General features: G+C 41.6%; 1 protein-coding gene across 3 annotated transcripts in view; it reads right to left on the bottom strand.

Moving 5' to 3' along the window:
• Tmem243 (transmembrane protein 243) overlaps positions 1–20,914 on the bottom strand; it is a 93,805-nt gene that overhangs the window by 15,994 nt on the left and 56,897 nt on the right. For 2 of the 3 annotated variants that reach the window (XM_078040503.1, XM_078040501.1), the window contains exon 4: positions 20,156–20,231. In XM_078040503.1, the coding sequence (XP_077896629.1) occupies positions 20,157–20,231 (75 nt within the window). In that variant the 3' untranslated portion in view covers position 20,156. Of the gene's footprint in view, positions 1–14,515; positions 20,232–20,914 lie in introns of those variants that run through there. The other variant, XM_078040502.1, reaches the window with a different exon arrangement.

The raw sequence follows: 20,914 nt of genomic DNA, 5'->3' as shown, positions 1-20,914 counted from the left end.
CCTTGTGCTTGGTCCCTGGAACTGATTCCTCCTTTGAGGACATTGCTAACAATCTACCCAACACATCTGGAGGAGAGCCCTTGCGTGGGCCTTCGGGTGTAATGCTCTGGAATCACCTTGGTCATCTCATCTGTTGCCCTGTCTAGCCCCTTGCTTAGATTCCTGGTTTGATCTTTAGCTGCCTGTCCATTTGCATGGAACTAATACATGCTACGTTGCTGGGCTCTTTATTTGGGTCCATTCTCTGAACCCTCGCAATAACCATTCCTGTTCTGACATTGTGCCTTTCCATTGCCCTTCTCCCTACCCTAAAGCATGTAGGCCCATTTACATGATCCATATTTAAGAATAGCTCCTTCACACTGGGAGAAGGAGAGATGGAGTCGAAAGTGCCATGTCTATTCTAGGGGTTTGTCCCAGGACATTAGCCCTGCCACTAGATGGGCCCCTTAGACTTTCAAAAATTAGCCCTGTTCCCCTTGAGCAGGTCATTCTCTGGGTGTCCTTGATTGAAGCCCTGGTCACACATCTCAAACCACAACTCCCGTTACCTGAGGGGGGATTCTTGCTTTGGCAGCCTCCTGTAGTCCCGTTTCCTTATCCTCCATCTGCCCTGGCCCTCTCCTGTTTCCTCTTACCAAGGCCCTTGGACTTGCTCCCCAAGCCTGGCCTCCAGCAGTGGACCTGGGCCTTAGCTTACCTCTCCCTGCACCATCCTCTCCCCTCCCTTCCCTCCCCAGCCCTGTCCTTTCCCCTGAGCCCTGGCCCCGGCCCCCACACATGGCTCTCCATTCCAAGGCTCGGCTCCTTGCTTGAGCCTTGGTTGCCCTTCTGGAGGACCTGTCCCTGTCCCATGATCTCAGGTCCCTTGCTTAAGCCCCCTCCTGTGTTTCCCCTCTGTTCCACTTGTGCTGTGTATCCTTGCATTGCCCGCACCCTCCCCTCCCCTGCTTGCCCCTAGTGATTGGGTCCTTGATTGGGTCCTGCTTCTCCCCGCACCCCGGTTCGGGACCCAGAGTATCACCACACCGTGCCCTCCTTTGGCCTTTGTTTGTTCCCGGTCTCTTAGTGAGGATCTACTCCCCTGGTGCAGAGGAGTGGACGTGGCTGCCTGTGAGCCCTGCAGGCTCCCTATGGGAAACACAGACCTGCTCCTTGACTGGGCCCCCATTGGCTGCCTGAATGCTGACACCAGGCAGTGGACGTGGGCCTTGCGCCTATTTTCCCTATGCGATGCCCTCCCTACCCATCCCCCAAGCTCTGGCCTTGCATACTTCCCCCTATCCCAACCTAGCCTTCCCTAAGCCCGACCCTTCGCACTCCAGACCCCTAAAACCCTGAACCCGTTCCTCAGGTCGCATGGCCCGGAGTGGCATTCTGTCTGAGCTGGGGCCCACTTGCTTGGGACACCTACCACACTCCATTCGGTGCTCATTGCACTGCCTGTCCGCTGTCTCCTTCTCCTAAGGCAGCCCCTTCCTCCCTGCCTGCTTTCCCCTTGCGTGGTCTCCGTGCTCCTTGGGTTCCTCTAAGTCCTAGGTCCACTCAGTCCCTAGCCTGGGCTCCTTGCTTGGGTCCTGGCTCTCACCCTCTTCACACTCACCGCGACCCTGCATCGAACCCTCTGTCCTCTCCTCCTGACTTCGTCCCTTGCCAGGCCCCCTTTGCCAGGTCCCTGGCCCAGGATTCTCATCTGGGCCAGAGCACCTATGGGAAACACAGCCCTGCCCCTCGTCTGGGACTCTTGCTCTCCCTGGGCCCTTGGTCTTGCTCCCAGAACCCTGACACCTGGTAGTGGCCCTGGGCCTTGAGCTTGCCTGCTCCCTGCTGGATCTCCTGCCTTCCCTCCCCAGTCCTGTCCACTGTCCTGAGCCTGTTCCCTGGCCTGGCTACTCACTTTAGCCTCTCTGGTGGCCCTTGATGCCCAGTGCGTCCCTGGGCATTGAGTGGGACCCTTGCTTGGGCTGCTTCCCTGTTCCTCTTGGCTTCCCTGGATGGCAGTCCATAGTGCCGCCCGCCCCTGCTCTCCCTTGGCATGGGCTCTCCTCTAGGTCCCTCGCCTGGGCTCCTGGCCCCCACCCCAACAGCACCCATCCTCTAGCCCTTCCTGCTGTGTCCTCCTTTGGCCCTCCTTTCGTCCCTGCCAGGACCCCTTTCCTGATCCCTGTCCCAGGATGCTCACCTGGGCCAGGGGAGTGGCCCTGGCCTCCTGACTCCTTAGGGGAAAACGTAGCCCTGCCCCTTGCCTGGGCCTTGTGGCCTCCCTCATCCCAGGCCTTGCTCCTCAACTCTGACACCCTGCACTGGAACTGGGCCTAGATAAGCCTTCCTCCCCCCGATCCAATCACTCCCCTTTCTCCCCTCCTAGCCCTGTCTATTTTCATGCATCTTGGCCCAGGCCTCAGCATTTGGCCTCCGTTCCCTGGCTGCCCTTCTCAAGGACCCTGTCCCTGTCCCTTGATTTCAGGCCCCTTTTTCCATACCCTCTGCTATGCCTCCCTTCTGTTCACCTTGTGCTGTGGTATCCTGGTACTGCCCGGATCCCCCCCTCCCCCTGCCTCTCCCTAGCCTGGCCTCCTTGAATGGGTTTGGGTTTCCCACCAAACTCCCCACCAGCATTCCTGGACACAAGGTATACCCTCACAGTGCCCTTCTTTGGCCCTCATTTGGTCCAAATCCTTCTGAGGATCTTCCCCTGGGGCAGAGGAGTGGAGTTGGCTAGCCTCTGCACCCTGAATGCTCCCTATGGGAAACAGAGCCCTGCCCCTTGCCAGGGTCCCCTTCACCACCAGAACCCTGACTCCTGGTAGTAGACATGGGCCTTTTGCCTAACTTGCCCTGCGCGATCCCCTCCCTTCCCTCTTGCCTTGCATGCTACCCCTAACCCAACCCAGCCCTCCCTAACCCTTATCCTTTGTGCTCTAATCCCTGGGCCTGTCTGCCTGCCTCAGCCCCTGACCGCGTTCCTCAAGGGTTTGACCTGGGGGCCCCTTGCTTGGGCACCCTAGCATGCTCCCCTTGGTGCCCGTTTAGCCGCCCACTGTGTCCTGATCCTTGTTCTGTCCCTTCCTCCCCTTCCCTTGGCACTTTCCCCTAGCATGCTCAGGCCTCCTGCTCCTTGGGTCCCTCATCCTCAGTCGGTGGGTCGGTTTCTTGCCTAGGCTCCTTGCCTGGGTCCTGGCTCTTACCTTCTCTGCATCATGACCCTGTGTCCGGCCTTCCCCTCACCCTCCTCCCTTGCCAGGCCACCTTTATCTGCTCCCTGGCCCTCCATTCTCATCTGGGCTAGGGCTCCATGTGGGGAACAGAGCCCTGCCCCTGGATTGGTTTCCTTGCTCTCCCTGGGCCCTTGGTCTAGCTCCCGGAACTCAGACACCTGGCAGTGGCCCTTGGCCTGGATCCTACCTCCCCCTGCCAGATCCCCTGCTCAGCCTTGTCCACTGTTCTAATCCCCTTGTCTTGGCCCTGGCCCTTGGCTCTCCATTCCCTAGCCTAGCTCTGTTAGAGTCTGTAAACAAGTCAGGATGGCGCCTGGCATTTTGCCAGGGGGAGTGGTTTGTGAGGTGGCGCCAGCAAGCCATTAAGCGTGGAGATTCCTTATTGGTTGACTGCTGTATTTAGTTTATGTTAATTAAGATAAGCTGTGTGGAATGTATAACTACCCCTCCTGTCCTACAATAAACGGCTCCCACTCCTGCTGTATCAACATACACAAGTTGTTCATCACCCCCGTTAGTTTGCTGCAGCCGGACTGCAGCATAGCTCCTTGTTTGAGCCTCTGGTGGCCCTTCTTGCTCTGTTTCTGGGCTTTGTCTGAGGGCCCCTTGCTGGGGCTTCTTCCCTGCTCACTTTGGCTTCTCTGTACCCCAGTACCTTAGTGTCACCTGCCTTCCTGGCCCCGCCTTTCCCTGCTCTTTCCTGGCATGGGCCCTCCTCTAGGTCCCTAACCTGGGTTCCTTGCTAGGGTCCTGGCCCCCACCACCCATATCCATCCTCAGGTCCTTGAGGCTGTGCCCTCTTTCAGCCCTCCTGTTGTTCCTGTCCCTGCCAGGCCCCTTTTCCTGATCCCTTTCCCAGGATGCTTACCCGGGCCAGGGGACTGAACCTGGCCTCTTGGCCCTGAGGGCTTCCTTTGGAAAAAATGTTGCCCTGCCCCTGTTCTGGATCCCTGACACCTGACAGTGGACCTGGGCCTTGAACTTTCCTCCCCCTGTGCCAACTGCTCCCCTTTCTCCCCTCCCTTCCCTCTCCAGCCCTGTCTTTTTTAATGCACCCTGGCTCTGGCCCTTGCACTTAGCTCTCCATTCGTAGGGCCTGGCTCCTTGCTTGAGTCCCAGGCCGCCCTCTCGAGGAGCTTGACCATGTCCCTTGATTTTAGGTCCCTTTTTCCAGCCCCTTCCTGTGCCTCCCCTGTTCCCCTTGTGCTGTGGTATCCTGGCACTACCTGGACCCTTGCCACCCACTGCTTCTCCCTAGCCTAGGCTCTTCGAATGGGTCCTCCTCCCCACCGAGCCCCCCCCATCTTTGGATGCAAGGTATTCCCACACAGTGCACTCCTTTGGTCCCAGTCCCTCTCTGAGGATCTATTCAACTGGGGCAGAGGAGTGGAATTGGCTGGCCTCTGTGCGCTGAAGGCTCCCTATGGGAAACAGAGCCCTGCCCCTCGCCTGGGCCCTCTAGGCTGCCTGAACCGTGTCACATGGCAGTGGACGTAATCCTTGCACTAACCTTGGCCTGCGTGATCCTGTCCCTTCCCTCCCCTGTCCTTTTTGCCTTGCATGCTGCCCCTACCCTAATCCAGCCCTTCCTAACCCTGACCCTTTGTGCTCCAATCTGAGGTCCTCGCTGCTTGCCTGAAACCCTGACAGAGTTCCTCCTGTCTCGTGGAGTGCTTCATATGGGGTATGACCTGGAGCCCCTTGCTTGGACCCCCTAGCAGGCTCCCCTCGGTGCCCCTTGCCCTGACTGCTGTCTCCTTGTCCTTGCGGGGCCCCTTCCTCCCCTTCCCCTGGTGCTTTCCCCTGTGCCTCACCTCAAGTCAAAGCAGAGGAGCCAGCCAACCCTGGACTGAATACTATGAAACCATGAGCCAAAATAAATTTTCTTCCTCCTAGTAGATTTTCTCAGGTATTTTGTCACAGCAACAAAAAGCAGACACAGTAGTTATATTTTTAAATTTCATGAGGAATCTTGATACTGTTTTCTATAATGGTTGGATTAATTTACATTTCGAATGAGTGCCAAGGTGGAAAATATGATTTTGAGATTCTTAATTATTCAATCAAAATGTTGTGGTGCTGAAGAGAGAAGTAGAAAAACCCTAATAGTAAAAATCTTCAGATTATTTTCAATGTTTTTCCCATTGCAGGAGAAAGCTTATAAACTATTTACCATGACACCTTCAAATAACATTGTTATTTATAACACTGTGTATTAAACAGTGTTGTGTTACATAGATCTCCTGCAGTTGGCCAAAATGTAAGGAAGCATGAATTTTTTTCAAAAGAGATTCTTGAGAAAATTTAGGACTAGTTCAAGATCAAGAGTTTTCTCTGTAGAGAACGATTCCATGGCAGACGGCTCTTTAACAAAGGGAGGAAAAGAAAAACTACATCATATGAAAATGGACTCCTGTTAAATAAAAATAGAGAAAGGAATTTCAATTTATTTCAAAGACTTTGATAACCTAATGTCTTTCCACAACAGGTTAAACCAACACAGACCAAAGTTCAGCATAAATATAAACCTTGGGTAAAAAACATAGAAACAGGCAAAACACCAGTGGTTCTCTGTTTAAATTACATAGCTTCCTTACCCTAGCTTTTGCTAAAGTAGATATAATACTACTACAATGGCTACAATTATAAACTATGATTATATATAATAATGTTACCCCCAAATCTAAACAGAAGTCCTACAGAAACTCTACCTTCCTGCTAGGTGCGGTGTTGTAAACCTTTAATCCCAGTAACTCCAGAGGTTGAGGCAGAAGGATCACAAGTTCAAAGCCAGACTCAACAAAAGCGAGGCACTAAGCAACTCAGTGAGACTCTGTCTCTAAATAAAATACAAAATAGGACTGGGGATGTGGCTCAGTTGTTGAGTGCCCTTGAGTTCAATTAACAATACCAAAAATAAATAAATAAATAAGAAAGAAATATAAAAAAAAGAAAGAGAAAAGAAACTCTGCCTTCTTAATCCTGTTAGCCCTAATTCCGTTAAGTTAAATATTATATATTACATGCTTTCACAAGGCCTGCTTACTTAAAATGCATTCTTTATAGGAAAAGTATTATACTTTAGAATTTAATTTGACAGTTATATTAAATATAATGTAAATATTCTTAAATTAGGTATCAAAAGGCTAAGTTGATATTTCAAGTAGTTTGAGGGGAGGAGTTATCTGCTGAATAGTGTTTTCTGCTGGGTTTTGATGTTAACTCTTACAATTTCAAGTCAAGAAAGACTTTTAGTTTGCATGTATTTATGTGTATCTGCTGCATGCATTTTAAGAGTATCCAAGGAACACCAGTAGAAGGGGATTTTCCTACACAAAACACTGCCCAGAAATATGAAAGCGGGGTAATGTCCAAGAAGAAGAAACAAAAACTTTTAGAAACAGAACCTAAAATGTCCCTTTCATATCTACTGGGTGATGTTTTAAAATGCTTCTTAAGTTAAAAATATATCTAGAGATAGAGTGTGTGTTGTTACTTTAATATGTCAATGTATTAAATATATTTTTGATATCCCAAGCCTCTGAAATAGAATTGTTCTCCTATCAAATCCTACAAACACACATACACACACACACACACACACACCAAAGTTTTCTTTTCCTATTATTAATTCTTTGTTGTGTAAAAACAAATAATATCTAACACCTTATGAGTATGTCATATTTACTAGATACTACTCAAAGTGGCTGACTTAAGCAAAAGCAATGGATATTGGCTATCTTTCCTAATTTTGCAAATTAGCTTAATCTAATATTATCAAGTGATTTGATTTATATTGTCTTTATCCTTCAAGTTGGTGATTGTGAACAAGCATATGGGCATTTGCCAGTAATTTTGTAAGTTGATACATTAACCCAAAAAAGGTTTTGTACAAAATGCATTGAATATGCTACTATAATGTAAGGTCTTCCCCTAGAATATATATTCCTTGAGGGCAGGGATCTTGCTTCTCTTGATCTCTACCATATTCTCTGTTCCTAGAATAGTGCTCAGCACAAAGTAGGTATTCAGGAAGATCTGCTGAATGAAATGAATAAATAAATGTATCACAAATGTGCAAATTCCTGAAAGTTATGAGGGTTATGAAGTCCCTTGTTCCTTTTGCTGTCACTGCATATTCTGTGCCAAGAAAATTAGATGTACATTACTAGAAGAGAAGATGATTAATCTACTACTACTCTTTAAATGCTACAAGGTTTATTCATACTTGGACTTCAAAGCATAATCCTTTGGTTTCATTATTGTTGAGGCTTATCCTTGATCTGCTATATACTATCAATAGCAATTCAATTCTCTAAATTTCCATCTACTAGTAAAGCTACTATTCTGGAAGGATAAAAAAGTTTTTTTATAATAATAATAAAAAAACTTGCTGAACAAAAGGGACATCTGCTGGTTAAAAGAACAAGCTATATTCTTAAAATATTTCATCTAGATAGACAAGATTTGAGCAGTATGATTTCGAGTAATGCAAACATGGCAGACATGATGGTGCATACTCAGGAAGCTAAGGCAGGAGGATAACAAGTTTAAGGCCAGCCTCAGCAACTAAGTGAGGCCCTGTCTCAAACTAAAAAGGGTTGAGAATGTGGCTCAGTGGTGAAGTGCTTCTGGGTTCAATCCCCAGCAACAGCAACAACAACAACAACGAGTAACAGCAGACATGTGACATTGTTAAAATAAACTTCTTCCACTTGAATTATTATTATTACAAACTAATATTTATTTATTTAGGAATTGACCATGTAGTGATATTCTCTGAAAAAAGACTAGTCATTCTCCTGTAGACAGTAGCTCTTGCAAAAGAATATAAATGGCTATCCTCTGGATCATCTGATTTAAGACAATTCTTTGATATCAATAAACATTTCAATATCTACTAAGTTAAGGTATACTGTGTTATATGTTGGAAAACTACAACTATGACATGGCAGAGGTGGCAGATGGTTCATCTTTGGTCTGTCTGGGCACGTGCTGAGCCCTAGTCTTAGAGTAGTAGGAACACGATTCAGCCTTTAACAAGAAGGAAATTCCACAATATGTGACAACATGGATGAACCTTGAGGACATGGAACAAAATGAAATGTCAGCTACAGAAAGGTACCACATGATTCTACTTAAATGAGGTATCAAAAATAGTCAAATTCATAGAATTAAATAAGAATGGTGGTCACTATGGGTTGAGAGGAAGAGGAAATGAAGATCTACTTATCAACAGGAATTTCAAACAAGATGAATAAACTGTACAACATTGTACCTATGGACAACACTAGTGTATTGTACTCTTAAGAATTTAGTAAAAGTGTTGATCTTATGTTCAATGTTCCTATCATAATAAAATAAACATTAAAAAACTCAGTTAATATCTGCAAGGGACTACCAGATGTCATCATTTTATAAATACTATATGGGCCAGTTACTTTCTACAAATATACTCTTTATCAGACTACTAGACAAATCCCTTCCCACGTCCCACACTCTACTATGGTGACTTTTTTCTCATCTTTCTAGTCTCTGTTTAAACAAGCCTTGTTCTGAATTGTCTATGTAAAGTTTACTTTTAGAGCACCCAAACTTTTATATACTTGGATGAGAGTATCTGAAATCTTAGATCTCCATTCCCTAACAGAAAAGAGGAATCTGTTTTTGCTAAGAGCTCATTAATAGGTCTCAGTAAAGATCTACTGTTAAAAAGTGAAGAGGAAAGATGGCAACCAGGCTCACAAGTTAAAAGGGCAGTGAAAATGAGACTCAAGCACAAAATGAAGTGTGGGGGAAAAAAAGTTATGAAACGAAGTGTCATAAGGTCTGGAGGAAAGCCCACAGAAGAATCTGAGACAGGACTCTACCTACAAGAGCGTGGTGTATGGAACTAACTAGGACAGTTTGTTCATTCTTCTGTTAGCATACAAATCCCCATCAACTCTCTAGATGTTCTTGAGGACCTTGTGGTCCTCAAGAGAATTGCTCAGTGATTGTATTTTGCTTTTACTTTGAAAAAATATATATATTTTCTGAACCACACCATCCAGCAATGATATAATCATGAAACAGCAGAACATGCTTCTCAGTATTTGAAAACACTTTCATAAAAGAAAAAAAGTTTCATCAATATTTAATCACTGATTGGCTTCATGAAAGTATTATAAAATCTCATTAAATTCTCTAGGTACACATTGACTAAACAAATGAGGTAGATTATAACTGCAGAAAGATGTTCTAGGATTCAAATTTGTATTACAGAATAGTCCATACATTGATTATTCAAGTTAAAAGTATAGAGGTGTTATTAGGATAACAGATAGATTAGGATAATAGATTTTGAATTAGACATTATGTTATATATATATACATTTGGTTTTCATCTATGGTTCCTAGCTCATGTCTCCCTCCCCAAGGCATACCATAGAAGTTAGTATTCCTCTTTCCTAAGGGGGGTCATAGAAACTTAACTCTAACTCTTCCTGTCTTGGAACTGGCCATAAAGAAATTCTCTGACCTATCTTATCTAATAGTAGATAGTAAGACCCCTATTTTAGAAGAAATCCTGCCCCTACCCAGGAGGAAGGAATGCTGCACAAAGGTCAAGAAGAACCTAAACAGCAAGGCCTTGTTGGGTTTCCCCACTCTATTAATATTAGATCACATCTCCTTTGTCCTATCACATTTCAAAATGGTTGTCCACGCTTAAATCACAACTACGCAATGATGTCTCTGCAATGAAAACCCAGGACAGAGTTCAGAGAGCCCCTGGATAGCCAAACACATGCAAGTTTCTGAACAGTAGCACATCTGGGGAGTGCATGGAAACTCCACAGCCCCTTCCTCCATAACTCCATGCATTTCTTTAGCTGTGTCCTTTGTAATATCCCTCATAATAAATCAATAAACATAAGTAAATATTTCCCTGAGTTTTTTGTGCTATACAAGCAAATTAATTGAACCCAAGAAGGTTGTAGGAATCCTGATTTGTTGCCAATTGGTCAGAAGCAGAAGTAAATAAAACTGGGGCTTGCAACTGGCATCTCAAGTGTGGGAGGGGTAATCATTTAACCAGTGGGATCTGAAGCTATCTCTAGGAAGACACCCATTGATATCTGCTACACAACTGATCTCCACACCTCTTATTTTTCCCATACAATTTTGCATTAAGCAAATATTAAAATATACCTGTCTTTTACCTTTTCCCATCAGATCTTGTGAAAAGGTAATTTAGAAAGAAACTCAACCAGAAAGAGAGAATTTAATTATAAGAACACATAAGACCTTTTAAGGGCATTTTAACAGCAGGATATAGGCTTGCCTAAGCTTTTGCAGAATGAGCAGCCAGACTATAATTTAGATTTCACAACTTTATGCCTCAGTGAAAAGAATCCTACATAGCTGTTTCAAGAAAACATTGCTAATTAGGAAACACTTTCTCATAAATGTGTCAACCATTCTGCATAATCATTATTTCATAAAAACTGGTGTTTGGGTAGTTTAACTGTTTTTCTGGCTTAGGAGTTTTGGTCTCATTTTTTTATGTTTACTATGTCAGGCTTTGAAGGTAGATCTTAAGTAACATACTCAATGTTAAGCAATGGAGACAAATTCACACTCAGATCTAATTCCATTACCTACACTGCAATTCTATCCTGCCTCACAGTTTTACTTAAACATTACTATGTACTCATTAAAAAAGTGAAATGATGTGTCACAGCTCCAACAGGATGCAGAAGGTACCAGAAATTGGGTACTAGTTGCCAACACAATAAAATGCTGCTTCTGATATTTATTTTTTTAAGATTGGTTAAACATGTCCATCCTTCAGTTGAATAAACAATCTGGAGGCTGGATGTAATCTTGAGAAGACTCTTGCCAAAGCATATTTTGTGAGCTAAAGCAGGGTAGTTCAGAGCATAGACTATGGCGCTGAAATGAGACAATTCTCTACTACTTGCTGTGTGCCTTTGGACACATGCCCTCACTTATCTTCGGTTCCTGTATAAATTAGGACTCATTTGTAATAACTGTAGTGACATATTTGGCACCTGTGACCATTAAGTGAGTTGAATACATTTAAGCATTCAACTAACACATAAGCAAAGAATGTTGTACAATATTCAAATCCAAAGGCTTATTTAGCCCTTGCCTATCTTTTTAAAAGTATACTTCATTTTTTTAAAGAGTAGTTTTAGGTTCATAGCAAAATTGAATACATTCTTGGTAATACCTATTTTTATGGATTTTGATAAATGGATACTGTCATACATCGATTATCATAGTTCCCTATAGAATAGTTTTTGCTGTCCTAAAAATCTTGTGCTCTGACAGACCCTGCTCTAACCCCTGGTAACCACTAATCTTACTGTCTCCATAGCTTTGCCCTTTCCAGAATGCCATAAAGTTATAATCATATAGTACACAGTTTTTTCCGCTTGCCTTCTTTCACTTGGTACTATGCAGTTGAATTTTCTACATGTCTTTCATGGCTGGACAGCTCATTTCTTTTAACTGCTGAATAATGTTCCATTATCTGGGATATACCACAGTTTATCTATTCACTTATTGAAGGACATCTTGCCTGCTTACAAGTTTTGGCAATCATGAATAAAGCTGCTGTAAGCATAGCACACAAGTTTTTGTGTGGACTCAAGTTTTCAACTTATTTGTGTCAATAACAAGGAGCCAAATTGCTAAATGCCTTCTAAAGTAGCTGTACCAATTTGCATTTATATCAGTAGTGAATCAGTTTGTTTTCTCACAACCTTTCCAGTATTTGTTGTTGTCAATATTTTGGCTTTTAACCATCCTTACAGGCATGTGCCGTTATCTCAATAGTTTACATCCTTATTAGTTTTTGTAAAATACATTTGCTAGAAAGTTACCCCCAAAGAATGTCACACTAATACTAACTACTGATGCTGAAAACCTAAGCAAATGTTTATTTTTCTAAATTCATTTCAATGTGGTTTGCTTATTTTTTTTCCCAAAGTTTCTTTGATGAAGTAGTGTCACAGTCTTCCAACTACCCTTCCTATACAAAGGAAATCCGGATTGCACAAACAATTGAAACTGCTAAAATGATACAGAAAAAGAAGTCACTAATTATTTACTGAAAACTGATATTGACTACAATCTCACACAAAGTAGTGTGAAATCTCCATAGTTGTTGGATATAAGAATATTAGTCGTCTTTTAAAAATTTCTTTCATTCCAGTAAAGAAATCAGAGTGTAACTAGTTTCATAAACAAGTAAAATGTGATTAAAATTAAAATTGTAATACGCATCAGACTTAGGGCATTATAACCCTTTAAAAACTAAAGATTCTAAAAAATTGGTCTGGGGGCGGGATCTGAGTATAGGTCGTCTCTAAAAGCTCCTTAGGTAATCGAAGAGTGACCAATGTTCAAAACCTGTACTAAACTTTAAAAGGGCGGTGCACAACACAGTAGCTTCTTCCTAGTATAAAACAGCGAGATCACATTCTCCAAGAACTGCATCAACCGCCCAAGCAGATAACACATTTTAAACACTTTAGCAAGGCTGACCAAGCACGACGGACTAGATACACACTCGGTTTTCTTCCGTACTTCAATCCGCTCCACGTAGAGGCTCCCAAGGCTCCGATGCTCGCCGAACTAAGAAACTCGTGCCGCAGAGCCTAAGTATCTCAGGGCCAGAAAACACGGTTGCGCCAAGCTTTCCTAGCCTAAAGAGAGAAGACGAAGGGCCAACAACCGAGACCCCACTGACCCGCACAGAAACAATCCCGAATAACCTGGAGTCTTTTTTCGCGCTCTGATTTAGCCGGAAGTGATGCTAGCTCCTGGAGCGCGGGGCCGCCCCGCGGGAGAGGAGGGCGGGAGGGGGAGGGTTTGGGAGACTGGGGGCGGGGCGCGGCCGCAGCTCCGTTTCCGGTGGCTCGTTGCGTTCGCTCACTCCAGCTGCAGCCACTCTCGCCCGTGGCTGCTTCCTCCATCCTGGTATTTTTTGGAGCCTCCATCCTGGTTCTTCCAAAGTGCCCGGACCCAAAACAGGAAGTAAGTGCGATGGAACCTTCAGGTCCCAACCGCCGCCAGGGCCGCTCCGCCCAGTGGAGCCTGTCCGGCCCCCTGGCTACCCGCTAGCTCTCACAGACCAGCGCAAGCTGCCGGCGCTTGGGCACAGCGGGCGGGGTCAGAGCCGGGCCTTCGGGAAGCTGAAGCTGCCGTCCCCGCACGCTCAGGCCAGGGCCTCCTTCTCAGGGCTGGGCCGGCTGTGGTGGCTCGAGCTGCAGAACAGAGGAGCGAGCGGCCGCCGCGGCACCACAGCGATCCGGCGGGGGCGGAAAATGGCGGCGGCTTCGGAAGAGCTAAATGGCGCCGGGACCCCTGGGGGTGGGGTGGGCCGGGAGCTTTGGTAGAGAATTGGGCCAGGGAGTGGGGCCAGTAAGGAAACACTGCTTGTTTTCTCGTGGTGTTCCTTTTTTGGTATTATTTTTTGTTACTGTTTCTAGTTTTGTTGTGTAGTCCCGCGAAGGAGTGGTGGGCTTGGGTGGGGTTGAGTGGGGGCGGGTCTTGCCCCAACCCCCCAACCCCTTTTTTTCCTTAACCTTATTTGCGTCGTAGACTCTTTCCTCATCCTTTTTTGTGTTCAGTCTTTCTCAGCGATTCACGGCCCAAGCAAAAAGCATCGGGGTGGCCGGCCAAACCATTTCTGTCAGTTCGAGAGTGTCTTTAGAGGAGGAGGGACCTGGGCTGGGTGTGGGGAGTGTCCTAACCGAGCCTAGAAAATGCGTCTGCAAGGGAGTAACTGTAGAGTGCGGAGTTCCGAGGAAGCTTAAAATTTTGTTTAAAATTTTTTTTTTGTCCCCCGAAATGGACTTTGTTTTGAGAATCTCTTCTGGGGCATATGTAGAGTATTTTAGCCTAGTCTCGGGTAGATTAGAGAGAAGTGTCTAAGTGCCGTTCTATGCAGTTGAATGATTCAACATATGTTTTTATAATAAAAATATTCGGTGAGGATAAAGATAACGGTGATAATTCTATGAAATGTGTCCATCAGAACTACTCCCTTTTTCTGATTGAATTTATTTGTTTGCCTTTCTCGAGTCTTGATTCATCTTTGTGTACCTCCTTTCTGACTGACTGTCGGCGACGCTGCTCGTTGGGACATCTGAAAAAAATTCATGTCCTGGACTAGTACTTTCTAATGTCTTAATCTTAAAATGTCACTATGGACTTTTTAAATTAATTACCCCTATATTTTAATTTGTGTACAGCAACCATTTGTAGCTTTTTTAAAAAAGTAATTTTTAGTTGTTGATGACGTTTATTAATTAATTTTTATGGGGTGCTGAGAATCGAACCCAGTGCCTCACAAATACTAAGCAAGTGCTCTACCGCTGAGCTACAACCCCAGCCCCCCCATTTGTACCTTTTAAGCGCTAGTTCAAGAAAGAAAATAAACTATGTCGAAGTTTTCACAAACAGAAAATCCATTTTTCTTTCTCAGTTGCGGATTTTCATATTTTTCTATTCACATTTTTTAAGCTGGTTTAAATTTACTTCAAATAACTTTTTGAAGATTTTTGCATCTTGCTTTTTTAAGATAATTTGAGTAATTTACCACTCACTATGTTAACGTTTAAAGATTCCAGCTGTGGGACTGGGGATGTAGCTCAGAAGTGAAGTGCAGTCTCCAGCACTGCAAAAAAGAAAAAAAGGACTCCAAAAACTAAAAGGTTAAAATTACATTCCTTTATGTAAAGATTATCATGCTGAGAAATACCAGTCTGGTGAGAGAATAAAGAATAACATCTTTCCATTCACAAAGTACAAAAAACAGTTTGATCCTATCTGGGGAAAAAATACAAGTTATGAAGAACAGAACGTTATATGATTTGTGATGGTTTTATCTCTAATTTTAACTTATTAGTATCAGGTACTTCTGTGTGCTACCAAACAACGTAATTTTTATTTCACTACATCAGTTGATAGGCTCACCCCCAAAATGCTTTTGGAATCTATTCTGCATGAATCTCTTTAAAAGATTACAGTTGATTTAAATGGTGGAGCCAAAATACAGTGGCCCCTTTCTTTGTCAACATTTAATCAGTAAGTACTGGGCATTCATACTTCTAGCAGTTACAGGAATAAGTATTCTATTGTGTATATATATTCATGCTATATTAACATTTTTCTTTGAGTGTTAAGGCTTTAGAAGTTTTGAAGGAAAGAAATTGTAGTTTTGGATTTAGGAGTTGAGCTTTGAAAATAGAGCATGGCTGGGAAATGGTTGCTGAAAGAAACATTTAAAGTAGGTGCAGGACCATAATCCTAGTGGTTCAGGATGCTGAGGCATGAGGATTGGGAGTTCAAAGCCAGCCTCAGCAATTTAGCTAGACCCTTTTTTAAAATATAAAAAGGGATGGGGATTCAGCTCAGTAATTAAGTGTCCCTGAATTCAATCCCTAGAACCCAAAAAAAGTAGGTATGTATGCTCTTTAGTGTTATAACACCCCCACTTTTTCTTAGGTACTGTTGTGTTTTTGTTTTCCCAGCTAGACAAAGTTTATCTCATTCCACCTCAGAGGTGCTTTTAAAAGGGAGGGAGATTTGTGTATTTATAAAGTTAGGTAGTCATTAAATTAACAACACACTTCCCTTATCTTCCCCCCACATAATGCTTATCTTTCTATTAGACTCACTTATCTCCCCCATTGACTATAGACCCTACTGTTTATTAACAGTTTAATAAATTTATATGTCCTGAAAATAACATCTCTTTATTTTGAACAGTTGCTTTTGTCATACTTCATTAAGTACATTAGTTTAAAAGTAACATCTGTGAGGATGAATAGAAGAAACAAGTGTCCCTAAGAACTTACAGCCTGGCACATAAATGTTAAAATATTGAGGGAGATTAGCAGTGTTTTTTGAAGTGTGGAGGACCTAGATCACTAGTATTCAACATCTCTCTGTTGCAAAAACGTAGAAACTTTAGAACAGCAACAAAATTTAGGAAAGATTCATATAGAGGCTGCCTATTAATACAGAGTTGTACTATATACTGCCTTCTCAAAATGAAGTGTTCCTTTTTAATGCTCCATTTTTTTCTTATCACCATAATTTTCAGCACTGTGTTCTGTATAAAAAAGATTCCCTGGTAATTGGTACATTTAAGTGTTTTGTAATTTAAACTCCAAAAACTTTTTCTACCTCTTGAATGATATAATAGGAAAAAGTGTTCAACCTACTGCCAAGGGTTACTTGGAAAATACAGAGAGTTATAAGATGTATGTACATTTGTTTGCTTTCATGTCATTTCTTTGTTTTGAAGGTGTTTTTGTGAAGAGTAGTTATGACTCCCTAGAAGTAAATGATGATAAAGTTTAAATAAAAGTACAAATCTATTTTTCATGTTTTTTCAAGTTTGTGGAAAGATAGCCTATTCTGTGTGTGAAAAACAGAAAGGAGTTGTCAGGAAAAAGCACACTGGAGAACTCTTGATGACCAGTTTTGTTTTTCTTAATGTCATATTTTAAAATGTCATTTGATTATGTACACTGTTGTCAGGTCATTCTTCCAAGCACCAGTAGTGAAAACTAATTATTCACTTATTATCCATTGTTATATGTAACAAAAGAAATGGATTTTTGTTTTGTTTTAATTGCTTATGTGTATTTTTGTAAGGAAGTATGCTTTTTAAATTAACTTATATAAATCAGGGGTATGTGGTGATAATTTGTGGTTCCCATTAAAGAGCTTCTGATGGTAACCTGTATAAAAAGTGCTCATTTTTGAAAGGATGAAATCTTACAGTATAACCAAACACACACTGTAATCTCTTCAATTATGAGCTGGATGAAAAAGAAACTCTTTAATTAAAACAATTTTTCTGCCAAGCCTGGTATGAGTCTTATACCAAGATATGACCCATATTACCAAATAATTCCATTTATTTGAATAACAATGACATTTTTTTCAATTGTTGATAATTGAATCAACATTTTAATCGATTTAAATTTTATTAACAAATCTATTGACACATTACTGTGTATTGTCATATTTTTATCTTCTTAAAACCCAAGCCTTGCTGGGCATGGAGGCTCACACTTGTAATCCCAGCAGCTTGGGAGACTGAGGCAGAAAGATTAAAAATTTGAGGCCAGCCTGGGTGACTTGGCAAGATCCTGTCTCAAAATAAATTAAAAGGTCTGGGGATGTAGCTCCATGAAAAAACACCCCTGGATTCAATACTCAGTGCCATAAAAATCAAACCATGCTGAACATTAGGTACCTTAATTTGTTATGCTTTCATTGATTTAAAAATCTTATCAAACTTTCGCACAAGTATACAAAGGAACCAATTTTAGGGTTCAGCAATTATAGTCCAAGCATTCTGCCTTAGTGAAGGTCCTGTTACTGTTGGGGAATAAAACTGATGCTTAGGAAGATGTTATTTTTTTGGCTTTGTTTTCTGACATCCCTCCATGTATTTTCAGGATGTAGGAATTCTTATGTTTTATCTGCCATGAAGATTTTTGTATTTAGTAAAGTTGTATTCTTTCAGAGTAAAAAAATTGTAAATGTATTTTCTTTGAATTGATATATGTTACTATGCAAATCCTCAAATATTTCCTAAGGCATTACTTATATATAATAACAGATATGGTGTAATTATTATGGAATTTTTATAATAGCATAATCTCAAAAAACAAAAATGTTCATTAATATGTAATGCTTAGACAAATTTAGATGCTATGTATCTATTAAAAATGGGAGAATAAATATTAGTATTGAAAATGATTTTAAAAAATTATAAAAGATCTTGATATTTTAAGAACTAAAGTTGGTATACAGATAAAAGACTTGGAAAGAATTCAAAAAGAGAAATGTGGATAATTTTTTCTTATGCTACATTGGGTCAGGAAATGTGAAAACTAAATGTGTCTTTGAATTATGCCTTTTAGCCAATCTTTAAATTCATTCAATAAAGTTGTTATATATTCTATGTTTTTCATGCCATATAGTTTTCATCCCACCTCCCATTTTAGAATCAGCTCTAGGCATTCAGGGTGTATAGTGGTGCCTCCTCTGCTTCTCATGATTTGCCACTGATAGTACCTTACTTACTTACCTTACTTAGCCCCCAAAACTAGGAAGAAACATGACTTTTCCCTGTTTGGTTTTAAATTCTGTGTTAAATTAATAAATCCAGGAATGGTAACTTATTTATGCATAGCCCTTTCTTTTTGTTCTGCCAGGTTGTTTATATATTAATAGGGTCATCTTAATCCCCCACCCCACATTTTTTATTGGCATGTGATAATTGTGCATAATGGTGGGATTTGTTGTTACATATTCATACATGCACACAATATAACAATATAATTTGGCCAGTATCATTCCCCAGTATTTCCTCTGTGCTTCCCCCTGGTCTCTTTCCTCTCTTTTATGGTTCACCCCTGGATTCTTATGAAATCAGGGTCATCTTATCTATCAGGAGCTATAAATACAAGCAACTGTATTTTCCTGTTGTGAAGATACATAAAAATTCCATTATAAATGTTTACTACACTTAAGGTGTTTATTTCTTGAATTTATTAGGGTATTGTTGCTACTTAAAGATATTTACTAAATGATGGGAATATACTAAAATGTGAATTCACCAGTTAGAATAAAATGGCTGTTTAAATTTTTTTCATTATGTCTTCTCATTGCTAGTTAGCGTAAAAGTGGTACTTAAGGTATAGCCCTTTAAAATGGAAGAAGGGAACGCTAAAATATGTTGATGATGTTATATTTGTGTGTTCCAAAAAGTTTATGATAGAGTTGGAATTCTTCCTGGTATATACCCCCTGATAAAACAAAGACTGGAAGGTTCCAGAAGGTAAGCATAGTTCATGTATATTAAAAAAAAATTGAATAAAGGCACTAAATTATTCAACTTTTTACCTTACCATTATAAATTGATGTATCACCAACATTTCTCCATTTTAACATGATAACATTAATGGAAGAACTCTTCTAAATAACATTCTTGACCCCACTTGCTCCTTTCATCCTTTTCACCCTCAAAGGTAATGCATATGAAAGAGGTCTTTCCAACTTTCCAATTTCTCAGTTTTCTAGTAGGCCTCTGCCCCTTCTATTCTACTGAAATTACTTTATTCATATTGCCAGATAATATAGTTATTTATTTCTCTGTCATCTAATTCAATATAGTTGACTAATGTTCATTGAGAAAACATTTTCGTGCTTTTTAGTTCATCATTAGTTTTTTTCTCTGTGACTAGCTGGTGCTTCCCAGTCTACTTGTCTTCCTCTTGACTGTGAAATGTATATAATAGAGTGTTCTAGAGATGAGATCTAGGCCACTTCTAAATTCTTGGTAATCTGGAAGAGTAGTTTGTGGGCTGTGGATTTAGCTCAGTGGTAAAAGAGTGCTTGCCTAGCATGCATGGAGCCCTGGGTTCAGTCCCTAGCACCACATACACATATTAGTTAGCATGCCACTAACTCCAATTTATAGGTAAAATCCTGGTCTGTTGAGCTTAGTTTATATTACCAACTATCAATTTACGATTTTCTTTTGGATGTTTTGTATCTTTTTAAACAATAACACTGATATTTTAAAAATTTAATGCATAATAAAACATCTCTAGATTTAAGTGTCTCAAAAATTATCCAAGTCAAAAGCCTGGGAATTATCTTGAGATAGCCCCTCTTTTCCTAGTCTCTGCCTTTTATTTAGAAAATTCTTTTGGCCCTTCCTTTGTATCCTCTGTTCAGCCCCTTCCCTTTGGTGCCACTTTTCTAAACCACACAGTTATCTCTTGGATAGTATATCTTTATAACATTGCTTTGTCCATTCTCCATACTGTATCTCAGTGAAATTAAAAATGTTAAGTTTTTGTTATAATCATGAAATACCAAGGCAGACTTACTTTAAAAAGACATATAATTCAGTTTTGGAGGCCTGGTGCTGGCTCTGGTGAGGGTCCCATGGCAAGTGACAAAATCCTGTGGAGGAAGAACAAAAAAAAGCCAGAGACTGAGGGGGTTGAGGTTGTAGAGTGTACTTCTTTAGCATGTGCAAGGTGCTGAATCTGATTCCCAGTACCACAAACAAAACAGGAGACTGAGTTCCCACTATCCCTGAGGGTTTGCTTCCAACTTACCTGAAGACTTAACACTAGGCTTCACCTCTTTAAGGTTCCACACCATCTATGGCCCAGCTCCCAACACATGGATCTTGGTTGAGAAACCACGTCTAAACCATAACAGGCAGTAATGACTTTGCACCTGTCAAATAAGTAGTTGTGTTTTGCTTTGAAGTTTTTACTGTAATTTTTGGTGCTGGGAATCAAACCCAATGTCATGGGTCTGCTAGATGGGCACTCTACCACTGAGCTACCTCCCTAGCCCTGAAGTTTCTTTTTAATAAAAATGGCACGGTTACCAAGAGTAGAGTTTAAACCGAACGTTAAGTTTGTACAACCTTTTTGGAAAATAGTTTGCTGTATCACTAAAAGTCTAAAATTTCATCATATCTATAGATTAGTTTTCAGTTACTAAAGCTATTTAAGTAAATTGTATTGAATGTTTTGGTTTGATTTAAGGAAATTAAATACAGGGAACAACATACATGTCCAGTGATACAGGATTTGTTAAATAATGTCATTTTTTATGCCCATAGTTTTAAA

The sequence above is a fragment of the Ictidomys tridecemlineatus genome, chromosome 2 (assembly GCF_052094955.1).
Source record: "Ictidomys tridecemlineatus isolate mIctTri1 chromosome 2, mIctTri1.hap1, whole genome shotgun sequence".
Classification (NCBI taxonomy): Eukaryota; Metazoa; Chordata; class Mammalia; order Rodentia; family Sciuridae; genus Ictidomys; species Ictidomys tridecemlineatus.
Note: the sequence above shows the minus strand (reverse complement) of the source record. Positions and strands in the feature narration are given on the sequence as shown.